At 45.9% G+C, this 15,516-nt stretch overlaps 1 protein-coding gene across 7 annotated transcripts in view; it reads left to right on the forward strand.

The window, feature by feature from the left end:
- Nucleotides 1-8,092, forward strand: part of CBY2 (chibby family member 2) — a 137,862-nt gene extending 129,770 nt beyond the window's left edge. For all 7 annotated transcript variants that reach the window (XM_081547352.1, XM_081547348.1, XM_081547351.1 and 4 more), the window contains one exon: nucleotides 6,699-8,092. In XM_081547352.1, coding sequence (XP_081403478.1) covers nucleotides 6,699-7,910 — 1,212 coding nt within the window. In that variant the 3' untranslated portion in view covers nucleotides 7,911-8,092. The remainder of the gene's footprint in view (nucleotides 1-6,698) is intronic.
- Nucleotides 8,093-15,516: the final 7,424 nt, after the last annotated feature.

The following is a 15,516-nucleotide window of genomic DNA, read 5'->3' on the forward strand; positions in this document are numbered from 1 at the left end:
CAGCTTCAACATCAGTCCTTCCAATGAACACCCAGGACCGATCTCCTTTAGGATGGACGGGTTGGATCTCCTTGCAGTCCAAGGGACTCTCAGGAGTCTTCTCCAATACCACAGTTCAAAAGCATCAATTCTTCGGCGCTCAGCTTTCTTCACAGTCCAACTCTCACATCCATACATGACTACTGAAAAAACCGTAGCCTTGACTAGATGGACCTTTGTTGACAAAGTAACGTCTCTGCTTTTTAATGTGCTGTCTAGGTTGGTCATAACTTTCCTTCCAAGGAGTAAGTGTCTTTTAATTTCATGGCTGCAATCACCATCTGCAGTGATTCTGGAGCCCCCTAAAAATAAAGTCTGACACTGTTTCCCCATCTATTTCTCATGAAGTAATGGAACCGGATGCCATGATCTTAGTTTTCTGAATGTTGAGCTTTAAGCTGCCATTTCACTGTCCTCTTTCACTTTCATCAAGAGGCTTTTTAGTTCTTCTTCACTTTCTGCCATATGGGTGGTGTCATCTGCATATCTGAGGTTATTGATATTTCTCCTGGCAATCTTGATTCCAGTTTGTGCTTCTTCCAACCCAGCGTTTCTCATGATGTACTCTGCATATAAGTTAAATAAGCAGGGTGACAATATACAGCCTTGACGTAGTCCTTTTCCTATTTGGAACCAGTCTGTTGTTCCATGTCCAGTTCTAGCTGTTGCTTCCTGACCTGCATACAGGTTTCTCAAGAGACAGGTCAGGTGGTCTGGTATTCCCATCTCTTTCAGAATTTTCCAGAGTTTATTGTGATCCACACAGTCAAAGGCTTTGGCATAGTCAATAAAGCAGAAGTAGATGTTTTCCTGGAACTCTCTTGCTTTTTCAATGATCCAGTGGATGTTGGCAATTTGATCTCTGGTTCCTCTGCCTTTTCTCAAACCAGCTTGAACATCTGGAAGTTCACGGTTCACGTATTGCTGAAGCCTGGCTTGGAGAATTTTGAGTATTACTTTACCAGCATGTGAGATGAGTGCAATTGTGCGGTAGTTTGAGCATTCTTTGGCATTGCCTTTCTTTGGGATTGGAATGAAAACTGACCTTTTCCAGTCCTGATCATCACTTTGGAGGGCCCCAAATAGTATGATGTAACAGTGTTGTGTAGTTCAACCTAGTATCTCACCCCTAAGTGCACTTTGGTTGATGAGTGCATTGGCAAGGACTTATTATACCGCCACTGTATGTGAAACGTGTTGCTCTGATTTCCAGAACTAGGGATGTCAAAAAAGTAAGGGGCAGGTGACTGTGCTAAGAGAATTACAATTTATTCATCTGGGGGGAAGATGGGACAGGATGTATGAAAACCACTGCGAAGTAATGAAAACAACACACGTGCAGAATAAAATATCGGAGAATTGTGAAGAGCTAGAGTGAGCATGCAGTTTGGAGTCAGATATCCTGGTTTTAAATCTTTGCTGGCTACGCGAGCTTCAGTAGACCCATGGTATCTCTTTTCAGTAAGATATTATGTATAAATATGGAAATCAGTTAGCATATCATCACACAGTAGTCATCAGTGTTACTTCCTTTACCTTGTTCTATACAATTGAAGGAAATGCTAAGCAACTTCTCTTCTGAATGCACAGCCATCATTCTTGGATGTCTGAAGCTCCCTATAAACAAAGAAGATGTCACATATTCTCCTTTTATTTTTGAACTCTACGACAAAACCTCTGAAACAAATAGGGCAGATGTTAGTAAAATGGCTGTGGATGGTTGCACAGGTTGTGCACTGCAACACCAGTTGTGAATGGCATCCTCTAGAGTTGGACATTGTACAGCCTGCACAAACATAGAGGGTGGCTCTGAATTGTGCTAGCACCCACATTTTCTAGATATGGAAACTGAGGCAGAGAGAAGTCAAGTGATTTTGTAAAGGCCATGAACTTAGAGCACAGAGCCAGGACTCTCTTTAGTTTTATGACGTCCAGTCCTCTGTGCCCCATACTTTACTATCAGAATTAGTGGTTTTACACCAAGAAATAATTGGTGCTAATGCACTGATTTTCAAATTGACTGGAAGTTTCCTGAGGGCAGGGTCTGAGAACAAATGCCCAATTAGTGTTAGTTGATTCATTGACATAAATGTGGAGGAAGATTTGGTGCAAGAATGTTTAAAGTATGAATTGAATAGGGTGAGGAGTTTGCACGAGGCCAAGAAAGAGCTTTCCTTTGCAGACTAGGTCCAGTTAGGTCTGATTGGAATCAGGGAAATATGGGAAAGAAAGAATTTGTCTTGGTTCAGCATCTTCCCAGAGTTTAAACATGATTCTGGGTATATCTGAAATGCCTGTATATTTGTTGTTTTTCTTTACAGTCTCTCATTTTCAGAAAGAGAACAGAAGTTGCTCTATTTGGGCTTATCCTAATCCTATCCATAGGATTGTGGGTTTGATAAAAATAGGTATATTTTCCTAATACCCATTAAAATAAATACATGACTATCAAATTTTTTAAATAAGTGTTTTATCTAAGAAACTAGGCCATGAAACGATGCTAGACTTGGCTACCTTCTGGGTCCTGTGTGGGAGAAGAGGAAGAATACAAAGACTTAGTCATAAGAGGAGGGTTTGTTCTCTTGGTTAAGAAGGTAAAGGAGACCTATTAGTCCATCAGTGTTTTCTGGATTAGGTTCCCAGGCATGAAACAGAGACAGCACAGGGTCTGCTTGGGAAGTGTTGGCCACGTAAGGAAGGGGACTCGATGTAAGTCATGTTGATAAAAGAGGACTGTTGGGGTCATGGCAATGCCAGTTTATAAACTTAGATCCCTTGCACCAGAGAAAGTTGGACAAGAGGGCGTTTAGAGATCATGCCACTGACCTTTCCATTACGCAGAAGTGAAGACCAAGGTCAGAGGGTGAGAGGATGTGACTGAGGCCACCCAATGGTGTGCATAAGGACAAGGGCCCAATTACCCAGACTGTCCACTACTAGGGATCTGCCACCCATGTGTTAAGTTTTCTGTTTAGTGCCTTTATGTTGAGGGGATACTTGGAAATCCCTTGGGTACCCAGTTCAGGATGTGGATATAAAATACAGGCAGCTGACTGAGTAGAATAATTTTAAAGCCATGAATGATACTATGAACAGGTATAAAGCACCAGTGATTTCTCTTTGGTTGTTCAGTTGGATCAGAAAGAGTATCTTTCTGATAAAAATCAATCATAAAAAAGAAATGAGACAGTTGGGGAAATTTGAATCAGTATTTGTTGACATTAAGGGATCATTGTTAAATTTTAAAGGGAAGATAATGGTATTGTGGTTTTGTTTAAAAAATGCACATTGACATATTTATGGATAAAACAACACAATGTCTATGCTTTGAAATAATCCAGAAGAGTGGTTCTTAAATTGGATGATGTTACGGATGAAACACGTGTGGCCTTGATTTGATAACTGCTGAAGCTGGGAGATGGATACATGGAGATGTATTAGACTGTCCTCTCTTTTTTTGTATATATTTGAAATTTTCCATAATAAAAAGTCCCCAAGTACTGAAAGCCCTTTGCTAAATTCATGGAGATTTCCCATATATGTGCTTCACATAAATAAGTTCAGGGAGCCAGAACTGGATTTGTGACTTAGTGAGTGGAACTTGTTCTGGTTATTTAACTTCTCTGAGTTTCAGTCTATCCATCTGTAAAATGGGAATAATAGTAACACTTTATTAAATCAGTGCTGTGAGGATTAAATGAATTCAGTGGATGGCTCACTCAGCCCAGGGTCTAGCACAAAACTTCTTCCCTTTCTTTCTCATGATGGAAATATAAATCATTGACTAAAACTACATTTTCCATAATAACATACTCGAGAGCAGGATGTTACTACTGAGATGGAGCCTTTTACTGCCTCACCCTTTGAGGATGAAGATGACCTCTGACTCCTTATTCATTCTGGGATCAAGGCACCTTCAATTTACAAGAAATGGTCTGGGCACTTCACAGTGGGATTCATGTGGATCACCAGTTCAGCACAAAGAGCCAGTGTGCTTCTCCAGTTGAGAAAGATGAAAACTACTGAGGCTGGATTTATGTAAAGTAAATAATGTGCTGATCGCAGAATGTCCCTGCACCCTTGCTCTCTGGAAGATTAAGCACATCCTTACAAAGTTAATGACATGTGCTTATTGCAAAGTTAATAGCATAGAACTGTGCCTTCTATTTATCTAGCTCTTTAGGTCTTAAAGAATTCTAACCAACTTTATACACTGTACAAATTATATATCTCTCTATATGCTTATATATATGTCAATATATATAATGTAAATAACCTGACTTGTTTTTCTATCTTCTCTATCTGTAAAATTGTGAAAATAACCTAAGAAATGAGAAATTAATATTTGGAGAGCATTGCAATGTACTTGGATGAAATGCTTTTGGTGTATTTAGAAGTAGCTCCCGTGATCTTATTTTTATTTAAATTCATTGCTGCAATTGTTACCTCTTCTCCAGGAGGCATCCCACCTGTTCATTGCTTTATGAATCATCTCAGAATTCCTCCATTAGTGAAATCTCCTTTTCTCGATAACAATACCTTACATTTCTATGGCACCTGGCAGTTTTAAAAACACTTTTGCATTCATTATCTCTTTTCAGTCCTCATAATGGTGCTGTGAACTAAGCAGGGCACATGGTATTATTTCCATTTTACAGGTACCATTTGCTGACTTTCAATGTTGGAAGGTGCTTTTAAGATCACAGAGTCTGACTCTCTTTTGTACTAGTGAAAATCTGGGTCTCGGAGAAGGTTAGCGAGTTCTTTAGTTTCATGCTATCAGCAAGGGAACTAGGATAAGCATCTGTGTGACCCCCATCTTGACCTCTGGGCCTAGTTTAGCCCTGGTGTAACCCTCAGAGAACTCTATGGACAGAGGAGACTGGTGGGCTACAGTCCATGTGGTTGCAAAGAGTTGGACCTGACTGAGTGACTAACACTACAACTCTCAGAGCAGTTCTGACACTGGAAGCAAGAATCGCCTGAGGGAGCTGGTTAGAAACACAGATGAATGACTGAATGTGTGAATCAGTCTTGTAAGCAGAGGCTCCAAAGTCTGCATTTAAAATGCACTGAGATGACTCTGTATTGAAAAGTGCGACCGCTCCTGGTTTGTTGGAGGTAAGCTCTATGACTCTGATCCTCTTTTTATAGGGTGGTTTCGAGGTGCACGGCCACCCTTATGAATTCCTCTTTATGAATCCCTTGGCATCCTTTGATGTCTTCACTACCATATGTTCAGCTCCCATGGTCAGTGATATGACTGTGGCAGTGCCTTTCCTTTCCAAAATTATCAGCAGGACTCTGTTTTGAGCCTAGCACTGTGTTTGTCGGTGTTTAAGGAGCTGCTATCAAGGCAAACTCAGGGGTGGGGAAGAGTGAAGGATGAGCCCAAATAGGGCCAGGGAGAAGGTGGGACTTACCAATAGCACTGCCATCTTGGATAATTTGAGTGACTGTTAGGGTGATGCCAGTTGTGCGTCCACCTGGGGTAGCAGGAGAATGATGTTAATTCTTGTAGGACGACAGAAGTGTGCGAGAGCCCCTGCTTAGTGCTTTCAGACATTATCCCTTTAAATTCTAAAGTATTTCTATGCAGCAAGGCAGTAGGTGCATTTCCCCCAGTTTGAAAGCATGGTAACTCAAATAATGTGTCCACATTCTTGTAACTGATCAGACAACCGGGTCAGGACTCAGAGGTGGTTGACTCCCAACATTAATGCCTTTAACCTCCATGCTATATTATTGATTCTTATGACTCACAGATTCCATGTTTGTGAATTTGCCTAAACTTTTTTCATTGAAATTAGTTTGCAACCTCCAAATCAATACTTGTGGCACTTATGTGGTTTATCATGGGCACTCACAGAAGGGTGAATGACTTGAGTTACCTGATGCACACATTTCCAGTTTAGGCGCCTTCTTGTTTCAGCTCTGACTGTAAAACAGTGTCCTTTCCACAGTTTGTTTCATGTCACTGTTTTCACACTCTTGTGCTCTTTGTTGGTGATTTCACTGTCTAAAATGGCCCTCAAGCATACTGCTGAAGTTCTGTCTAGTCCTCCTTAAAGCACAAGAAGGCAGTGATATCCCTTACGGAGAAAACACCTGTGTTAGGTAAGCTTCCTTCCTGCATGAGTTACAGTGCTGTTGGCCCCAAGTTCAAGGTTAATGAAACAAAATGCATTTTAAATAAGGTGTCTTTCAACAGAAGAAAAAGTTGCCTATTGATCGGTTGAGGAAAATGTGGCCCCTGGAGGCTGGCAGGAACCTAACCAGCTATGGTCTCCCCTGAGTCCTGGTTCAGTATTCGCTAATTCTGTATCTGCTGGGACATTATAGAATAGAGCCTGGAGAAGGAAATGGCAACCCACTCCAGTATTCTTGCCTGGAGAATCCTATGGACAGAGGAGGCTGGCAGGCTGTATAGTCCATGAGGTCGCAAGAGTTGGACACGACTGAGCGACTAAACCATCACCACTAGCATAGAATAGAGCCGCCACCAATAACGGGGCCAAGCGCAAAAGCACCCTCGGTGGATGGTCCAGACTCCCAGACGGGGTTTCTTGTGGGGTCTCGGGCCTCTTACGTGGCCAGCCGGCCTCGGGTGCAGTCAGCCTCTCTTCACTAACCCTGAGTTTCCCTGTTCTTTCCCGCAGAGGGGCACAGCCGAGCCCTTCCTGAGGCTCCACAACTTGTACCCCACCCCTCGCTGTGCCCGGCAGGCCGCCCTGCCCAGGCTGAGCCGTCGGGTGGTCAGCCAGCACTCCTACCCACTCAACCGCTTCTCGTCGGTGCCCCTGGACCCCATGGAGCGCCCCACGTCGCAGGCAGACCTGGAGCTGGACTATAACCCGCCGCGGGTGCAGCTCAGCGACGAGATGTTCGTCTTCCAGGACGGGCGCTGGGTCAGCGAGAACTGCCGGCTGCAGTCGCCCTACTTCTCCCCGTCCTCGTCCTTCCACCACAAGCTGCACCACAAGAGGCTGGCCAAGGAGTGCCTGCTGCAGGAGAACAAGACGCTGCGCGAGGAGAACAGGGCACTGCGCGAGGAGAACCGCACGCTCCTCAAGGAGAACAAGATCCTGCAGGTCTTCTGGGAGGAGCACCAGGCCGCGCTGGGCCGCGAAGACAGCCGCGCCTCGTCGCCGCTGCTGCACAAGGACAACGCCTCGTCCCTGGAGGCGATGAAGAAGGAGCCGGCGCTGCAGGCGCACCGGGGCCGGGAGAACAGCACTCTGCAGCTCCTCCGCGAGGAGAACCGGGCCCTGCAGCAGCTGCTGGAGCAGAGGAAGGCCTACTGGGCCCAGCCCGACGAGAAGACCGCCTCGACCGAGGAAATCAAGCCCATCTCCTCGCCCCACGAGGAGCCCCACGGGCTGCTGCCGGACCCGGGCCCCGGCCTCCCCTCTCCCTTCGAGGAGCCCAAGGGCCTCCCGGCCCCGCCCGACGACTCCAAGACCCTCCGGGCCCTGCGGGAGATGGTGAGCACCCTGTCCGCGCAGCCCGGGGAGGAGGTGGGCAAGGGGAGCCCGGGCCTGCCCGACGGCAGTCAGTCCCTGGAGCTGCTGCGGGAGATGAACCAGGCGCTGCAGGCCCTGCGGGAGGAGAACCAGAGCCTGCAGGTCCTCCGCGAGGAGAACCGGCTCCTGCAGGAGGAGAACCGGGCCCTGCACGCGCTGCGCGAGGAGCACAGGCTCTTCCAGGAGGAGAACAAGGCGCTGTGGGAGAACAACAAGCTGAAGCTGCAGCAGAAGCTGGTCATCGACACAGTGACCGAGGTCACCGCCCGGATGGAGATGCTCATCGAGGAGCTGTACGCCTTCATGCCAGCCAAGAGCAAGGACCCCAAGAAGCCCAGCAGGGTCTGAGGCTCCCCCCCTCCCCAGGCACACAGAGGCACCGGGCTGGGGCGCCCCCACCACAGAAGCCCACCTTCCCCATGGGCGCCCGGCCTGCCCCCACCAGCTGGTGCCCAGTGCAAGAGCAGAATGAATGGCCTGGTCAATTCAGAGAAGTAATAAAGGCCTGAGGAGGCTGGGGCCTAACTGCATTCTTTCTCGTTTTTTTTTTTTTTTCTTCTTGTTTTGAGCACTTTCAGGCTCCCTGGTAGCTGGCTGGTAAAGAATCCGCCCGCAATGCAGGAGACCCCCGTTCGATTCCTGGGTTGGGAAAATCCCCTGGAGAAAGGGATAGGCTACCCACTCCAGTATTCTTGGGCTCCCCTGGTGGCTCAGTTGGTAAAGAATCCGCAGGTGATGCAGAAGACCCTGGTTTGATCCCTGGGTCGGGAGGATCCCCTGGAGAAGGAAACAGTTACCCACTCCAGTATTCCTGCCTGGAAAATCCCATAGACAGAGGAGCCTGGTGGGCTGTAGTCCATGGAGTCACAAAGAGTTGGACCCGACTGAGTGACTGAGCACAGCACAGGCTCACAGCAAAATGCAGCACAAAGTACAGAGAATGCCCATATTCATCCCCTCCTCCACACCCCCCACAGCCTCCTCGACTATCAGCCTCCCCTCCCCTTCCCCAGAGGGTACTCTGGTTACAATTGGTGAACCTCCATTGACACATGCCTGTCACCCATAACCGTGGCTTACACTGGGGTTCACGCTGGGTGTCGTATGTTCTATGGGTTTGGGTAACTGTGTAATGACATGTATCCACCAGGAATACACAGAGCATCTTCACTGCCCTACAACTTCTTTGTGCTCTACTTATTCATCTTTCCCTACCTCTCACCCCTGGCAACCACTGATCTTTCTACTGTTCCCCATGGTTTTGCCTTTTTGAGAATGTCACATAGTTGGAATCATGCAGTAGGCAGGCTCTTCAGCATCAGGCGTTTAAGGCTCCTCCTTGTCTTTTCATGGCTTGATCGCTCATTTCTTTTTCATGCTGAATGCTGTTCTGTTGTCTGAATGTACCGCAGCGTGTTTATCCATTCACCCACTGCAGGACTTCTTGGCTACCTCCAAGTTTTGGCAATTATGAATCTGGCTTCTTTTTCTTTTTTCTCCTGTCTCCTCCTTCCAGCCTCCTTTATCATCTGTTTTTCTTGTTCGTTTCCTCCCTTTTTCCTCCTTTGTTTTCCTTCTCTTTCTCCTGTCTTTCTTGCTGTCTCATCACCTAGCATTGATGAGGCCATAGATTGGGGGGCGGGCTGTGGGGCTCAAGGCCAGGACTTTTCAGCTCGGCTGCTGGCAACAGTGGGCTGGATAACTCCTTGTCTCGGGCTGCCCTGTGTATTATAGGGTGTTTAGCGGCAGCCCTGGCCTTGACCCACTAGATGCCAGTAATAGCCTCCCAACCCCCAGCTGTGACAACCGTTTCCAATCATTGTCAAATGTCCCCCAGGGGACAGAACCCCAGCCCTACCCCCAACATGGCTCTAGGTTTCTCAGAGTATCTTCCTTGAAACAGCAGCTCTTGAAATGCTCTGAGAAAATGAAGGTTTCCATGAGGGGGGAGACAGTCCTCTTGGGCAGACTCATAGTCACACTCCAACTGAAAGGGTTTGAGAGGTCCTGCAATGAGAAAACCTGCTTATCTTCAGTGGATCCAGAACTGGCCAATTGTATCTGATATTGAGATCTCTTTTTCTGTGACCCTGCCAATCACCTAGTTTGGGAAGGGCTGCTCTGTGCTCTCCAAACCCAAGGCTCACCTCTCTGCCCCCCAGGTGCCCTCAGCTCACTTGCAGCTCCCACCTCCCAGTTGGATGTAAGGTGAGGGGCGGCTGGTTAACAGGCTGCCTGGAGGGAGGCACAGAGACTCAAGATCAGGTGTCCTGGACCCTGACTCCCATTGTGAAATTGGACATCCTTTAGAACCAAGAGGTTGAAAGGTGGCCTTCAGGGGACTACAGGGGAAGCCAGAAAGAGGTTCCCAAACTGCTCTCTATAGTAGTCTCACCTGGGGGTGGGGGTGAGGGTGGGGTTCTTTGAAAAAAAATACTGATGCTTGGACACCACCTGCAGACATTCTATCTTAATTGGTCTTGGGTAGGACTGGACATTGTGAGGGTTAGAAGCTCTCCAGGTGGGCCCTGTATGCAGCACGATTGAGGAATCACTGGTAAGGTGAGCAAAGCTGCCCAGTTCTCTGTAGAATGCTCATTTCCTAGTTGTGGGTGTAGGTGAGCAGGCTTATGTGACAGAGAGGAGTTTACCCACATTGTCATTGGGAAACCAATGACTGATGTGAGCTCGAGACTGCAACATCCTCACGCCTGATCTGTTGTTCACACTGGCTCAATTTCTGAGCTTTGAGAAGATTCCAGAAGGTGAGCCGGAGGTGGCAGCCCATTCCCGTACAGCTCCTCGCCCATCACTTTTCACTTGCTGTGACCCCTGTATCCTCAGCGGCACCCGTAAGGTAGGTGTCGTGGTCCATGCATGGGTCGGAAAAGAATTTCCAGACATGAGGCAGAATAGGAGGAAAATGTTTATTAGAGTGGGAGACAGTGAACAGCAGACCGGCTCGAGGGAGAGCTGAACCCTTTCGCAAGCTAGTACCCAATTTTTATAGCCTCAAGACGGAGAAATTCCTACTGGAATGGTGGCATTAGGTGATTGGTTAGGATGCTATAGCATGGATAATAGGATGGGTGTTTCTTTTACCTAATACGGGTTCTGGAAACTGGCCAGTTTAGAATCTGGAGGCTCAGGGCAACAGTTGCTATGCGGCTTGGTCAGCTCTGGAGATTTTTGTCCTGTGACCTTGGTATAGGGCTCCACAACAGGCATTTATTGTCCCTCCTACAGCTCTGAAACACACACGCTACGTGATTTGCCAGAGTTTAGCCTGCATAAAATGCTATTGTAATTTTTTAGAGCTGAGGTTTTTGGGGAAACCTAGGGAAATATAGTTAATAGGGTGTTTTCTTTCATATCAAATTTTACTGCATGTGATTATGAATTGGAAGTATAATTTAAGTGTATATGACTATATATGAATCATAGTATATTTGAATTACTATATCATATATAACATGAATTTACTGTTATAGCAGTATTATAGGTTGCTTGTGTTTGTTATAAATTCCTCTCCAGGGATAAATCAGACATTCTAATTCTAGGCCTTCTCTTCTTCCAAAAATCTGATCCTACAAATTTTAATAAGTTCTTAATTTCTGACAAGTATTTAGGTTAAAGAAGATAGGTAGTTTGAATTCCATCTAAGAATTGTAATTAAGACAGCACAGTTTAATGTGTTAAATAATGTAACTTTGTATTTGGAAGGAATTTCACTTTTTCCTCTCCAGTTTTCTCCCTTTGATTCATACTTAAATTAATGGAGTTTTAGCTTCTAGGGGATAGAGACCACATTAATTTCATATATGCCCCCTTTGTATCAGTTTTGCACAGTATCTTTTGCATCATAAGCACTTGATTATTTAAATTTAAAGGTTACTTCATTTAATGCCCCAAATTTATCTTATGACTTGTAAACAGGCTGTGGCTTTTACTTATTTGGTGGTGGAAAATAGGTGGGGAAAGGCATTTTTTTTGCTTCTATTTTAATAGCAGCCATGTATGATAAAAATATATAGTTCTCCAAACTATGTCTAACCCTTCCCCCCTTTTATTTTTTTTATTATGAACACCTCTTTATCAGTGAGGTTAATGAAGAATTTATTTTGTATTTAGATGTAAAGGAACATAAGGCTGTGATACTTATCTCTTCTTAGCTATAAAACTTACCGAGACTCTATATCATAACATGAGATAAGTGTGATTATAGGTGAGGGGTAGAATCTGAGCGACTTCACTTTCCCTTTTCACTTGCATGCATTGGAGAAGGAAATGGCAACCCACTCCAGTGTTCTTGCCTGGAGAATCCCAGCGACGGGGGAGCCTGGTGGGCTGCTGTCTACGGGGTCTCAAAGAGTCGGACACGACTGAAGCGATTTAGCAGCAGCAGCCAGCTAGGAAGAGCCAAACTAGAATTTCAACCCAGACCTAAAGATGGTGGATCTCAAACTCCTGTTAGATCACATTGCTAAGTAAGCCTGGTCTCCAAAAATGAAGTTTAAAAATGGTTTGGATGCCTGTTTTTCAGATTTAGGGGCTTGAGTCTTCTCCAAAATAGCTTTATCAGAAATTCCAAGTGAGGGAGAACAGAGTATTTTCCCTCTCCAGGAGGTGACAACACATCCAACCCCTACACAAGGGTGGAAGGTGACTGACAGGCCCTCAGAGGCCGAGTCATTCATTCCCCTCTTGCCAACAAAATCTGATAAACAGGAAGTTGTTGCTGATGGGCCTCTGGGCCTTTGCAATGTTTTCCTCCTGAATTTGGTAAATGCATCATGCTGGCCATCATAAAATACCAGACTTTAAGTCAGTGTCCTAACCCCAGGGTATAGGGCTTTTTTCATTTTTGTTTTTGGATGAAACCGAATTGATTTCTGTGATTCTAGACAACTGGATGACACGCTCTCACAGTTTGTGTTACGAACATTTAACTTGGATTAAGCTATCCAATGGCAGTCGGAGGCATTCTTGCAAGCTGGAGGGAGCTCGGAGGACATAATAGTATTTAACACTGTCAACTTTCTCTGTCATGCAGAATCTAAATGGGTGAAAAATTAGCAAGACAAACCATAAAATGTAATTTTTATGGAGTGGGGGAGATTTACTTCAAAACCACGTTTCATTGTATAGCACAATATGTCACAGATTAACTAACATCCAGTGGCTGCTAAGCTCTTGGAGAACAGAGTGAAATTTCATTCTTCGTGGAGAGCTTCCTTTAAGCATCTCTGCTCCTTTTTCAACTCTTCCTGTGTCTGCCTTCTGGTCCAACTTGAAGCCCTTTCTCTAATAGCCAAGGCTGGTTGCTCTTTGCAGGTCAGGTCTTGGTTGCAACCCTCCCTGGTGGCTCAGACAGTAAAGCGTCTGTCTACAATGCGGGAGACCTGGGTTCGATTCCTGGGTTGGAAAGATTCCCCTGGAGAAGGAAATGGCAACCCACTCCAGTATGCTTGCCTGAAAATCCCATGACAGAGGAGCCTGGTAGGCTACAGTCCATGGGGTCACAAAGAGTCGGACACGACTGAGCGACTTCACTTTCACTTTCAGGGCTTGCCTTTAGATAGCTAGGCATCCCAGCTTTCCTTGGGTCTTCCATGTGGCCCTTGGCTTGGCTGGCTGGTACCCTTGGTGACTGGAATCAACTAGAATCCTCCTGTAGAATTACCTGAGTTCTGGCCATCAGCCTATTTCGTGCTTGTAAGTTGAAAGTCAGGTCAAATAGGGGGCACTCATGACCTAAACCTACTAATTTAGTGGAAACTAAAGAACTAGAATGACTTTTTTTTTTCCCCAATAGGAAAATCTGTATGTAAGAACGAGTTTAGCAGAGTGTCAACAGTAGGAATCAGAATCAGCAATTCTGGAGAAAATGTGGTAGTCTTTTGTATGTGTAGATTCGATTCTTGAACACTTCCTTTTTCTAAGGACTTTTCCTGAAGTGGCATGACCTCCACCTGCCTGTCAGGAAGGCTTGCAGGAGGTAGGTCAGGCAATGTGAGCACTGGGAGCTGGCTGTTTGGGACAAGGTATTGGATAGAGGAAGTTGGAGGCCCTTGTTAATAACCATCAATGTATTGTCCTCTGAGTTGAATTTCTGGTTCATCAAATGGGAAATGGCTTCTACTGAGAAACCAGTTTTAAAATATTCTAGATGTGCCAAGAACAGCTCCTGGATCTTTCTGTTCATAATTTTGAGCCCCTGAGATGTTTGCAGCAGGCAGAATGTGTGTGCTTGGAGCTGCCCAACACCCTCCTCATTTTTTTTTAATTTATTTTTTTGGCCATGCCGTGTGTGGGATCTCAGTTCCCTGACCAGGAATTGGACCCACTCACCCACTAGGGAAGTCCCCCACCCTCCTCATTCACGTGCAAGTCTTCTCCAGCTTGACCTCTTATCAGTGTCTCTGCATAAACAGTTCTTTCCAGATTCCTTACCCTCTTTGTTCACTCAAACAATGGCCTTTGTAACTAAGAACAAAGTTAGGAGCAGGTGACAGGTTATTTTTGGTGCTGTCAAGACAAGTAGCTGTTTAATTCTGACATTTTCTCTCTCCAAGCCCGTCTTTATTCTTTACAAATAGGGTGATTCAGAGCGTTCCATCAGAAGTCCCTGCACCATGGGAACACTGAGTCCTAATCCCTTTTCAGAAATGGGTCAGTTGTCACTCAAGAACACTATAAGGGGAATAGAACTTCCTGGTTGACAGTCACTTTTCATGGACCTCTGGTTGAGTTGTCCTCACTTTTCCCCTTTCCTTCACTCATTCAGCCAGTCACCAGGCCCTATGGGTATTCTCTCTCTATAGCCCTTGAATCTTGCTTCTCGCTGTTCCCATGGGTGTAATCCCAGTCCTGGCCACTCACCCCCTGGGTGACTGCTCCAACTCTGAGTTTATCTCTCTATCGCCAAGGTTACTTTCAGTCCGTTCTTCATGTTGCAACCAGACTGATTTTCTCATTTATGGGAATGCTGTTTCCTTATTTAAAATTCATTGCTGGCTTTCCATGGTCTTTAGGACACAATAAAACTTCACTATGGGTCTCTGGCTTAAGTGTGGAAGCAAGTTCATATTCTTCTGAATATTCTGAATTCAGTTAACACATCACTGCTTCTCAGGGACCCCACTGGGCTCCTTCAGAATCCAACATAATTTAATCAAACGCCTGCCTCGTCTCTTGGAGGTTACATCCAGAGAGGAGAGGTTCCTTCTTCTGGGAAGGGCGGGCAGAGTTCTAGGGAGGTTGTACTCAAAGTGATGAGGAAAGATGAAGACGCCTGTGTTGCCAGGTGTCTGTAATGAATCTTCCTGGGTCATGAGTGAGCCACTGGGAGTCAAAGCCCAATAACCTCTCCCCTTAGTCTTTACTCTGAACAGCTGTGACTGCTGTCTATCTCAGCTCCCCCACTTACAGTGTGACTTTGGGCAAGCCGCTTAACCTTTCGGTGTCATGGTTTCTTCTTCTAGAGAAAACCATGACACCTGCTGTATCAGATAACTCTTGTTGCATCCTAAACCCATTCCAAAATCTCATAGCTGCTGAACCACTTCTTTGGTTAGGCTGGTTTCAGCCGGGCACTTCTGATTGTAGCTCAGCTCACTCACACCCCTTGCTTGGCTGGCAAATTGTTAGGGGGCTCTGCTTCCAGGGATGATCTGTCAGTTCCAACCCTTTGTCTCTTTGGCATGTGGTCTCTCATCCTCCAGCAGGTTACCCCAAGCATTGTCTCACAGCAGAGGCCCAATAGAGAGAAATCAATTCCTCTTGAAATCTAGGCTTGGAACTGGTCCATCCTTACTTCTATTGACCACGTTCTGTAGGTGGAAGCAAGTCACAAGGCCAGCCCAGATTCAAGGGGTGGAAATGCATTTCCTCTCTTGATGGCAGGAGCTCTGACAGACGAGGATGCAGGGGAGCTTTTGGTTGGGACCCCAGT

This window comes from Giraffa tippelskirchi, chromosome 12 (assembly GCF_054371585.1).
Source record: "Giraffa tippelskirchi isolate mGirTip1 chromosome 12, T2T-mGirTip1v1.2.pri, whole genome shotgun sequence".
In the NCBI taxonomy this organism is placed as follows: Eukaryota; Metazoa; Chordata; class Mammalia; order Artiodactyla; family Giraffidae; genus Giraffa; species Giraffa tippelskirchi.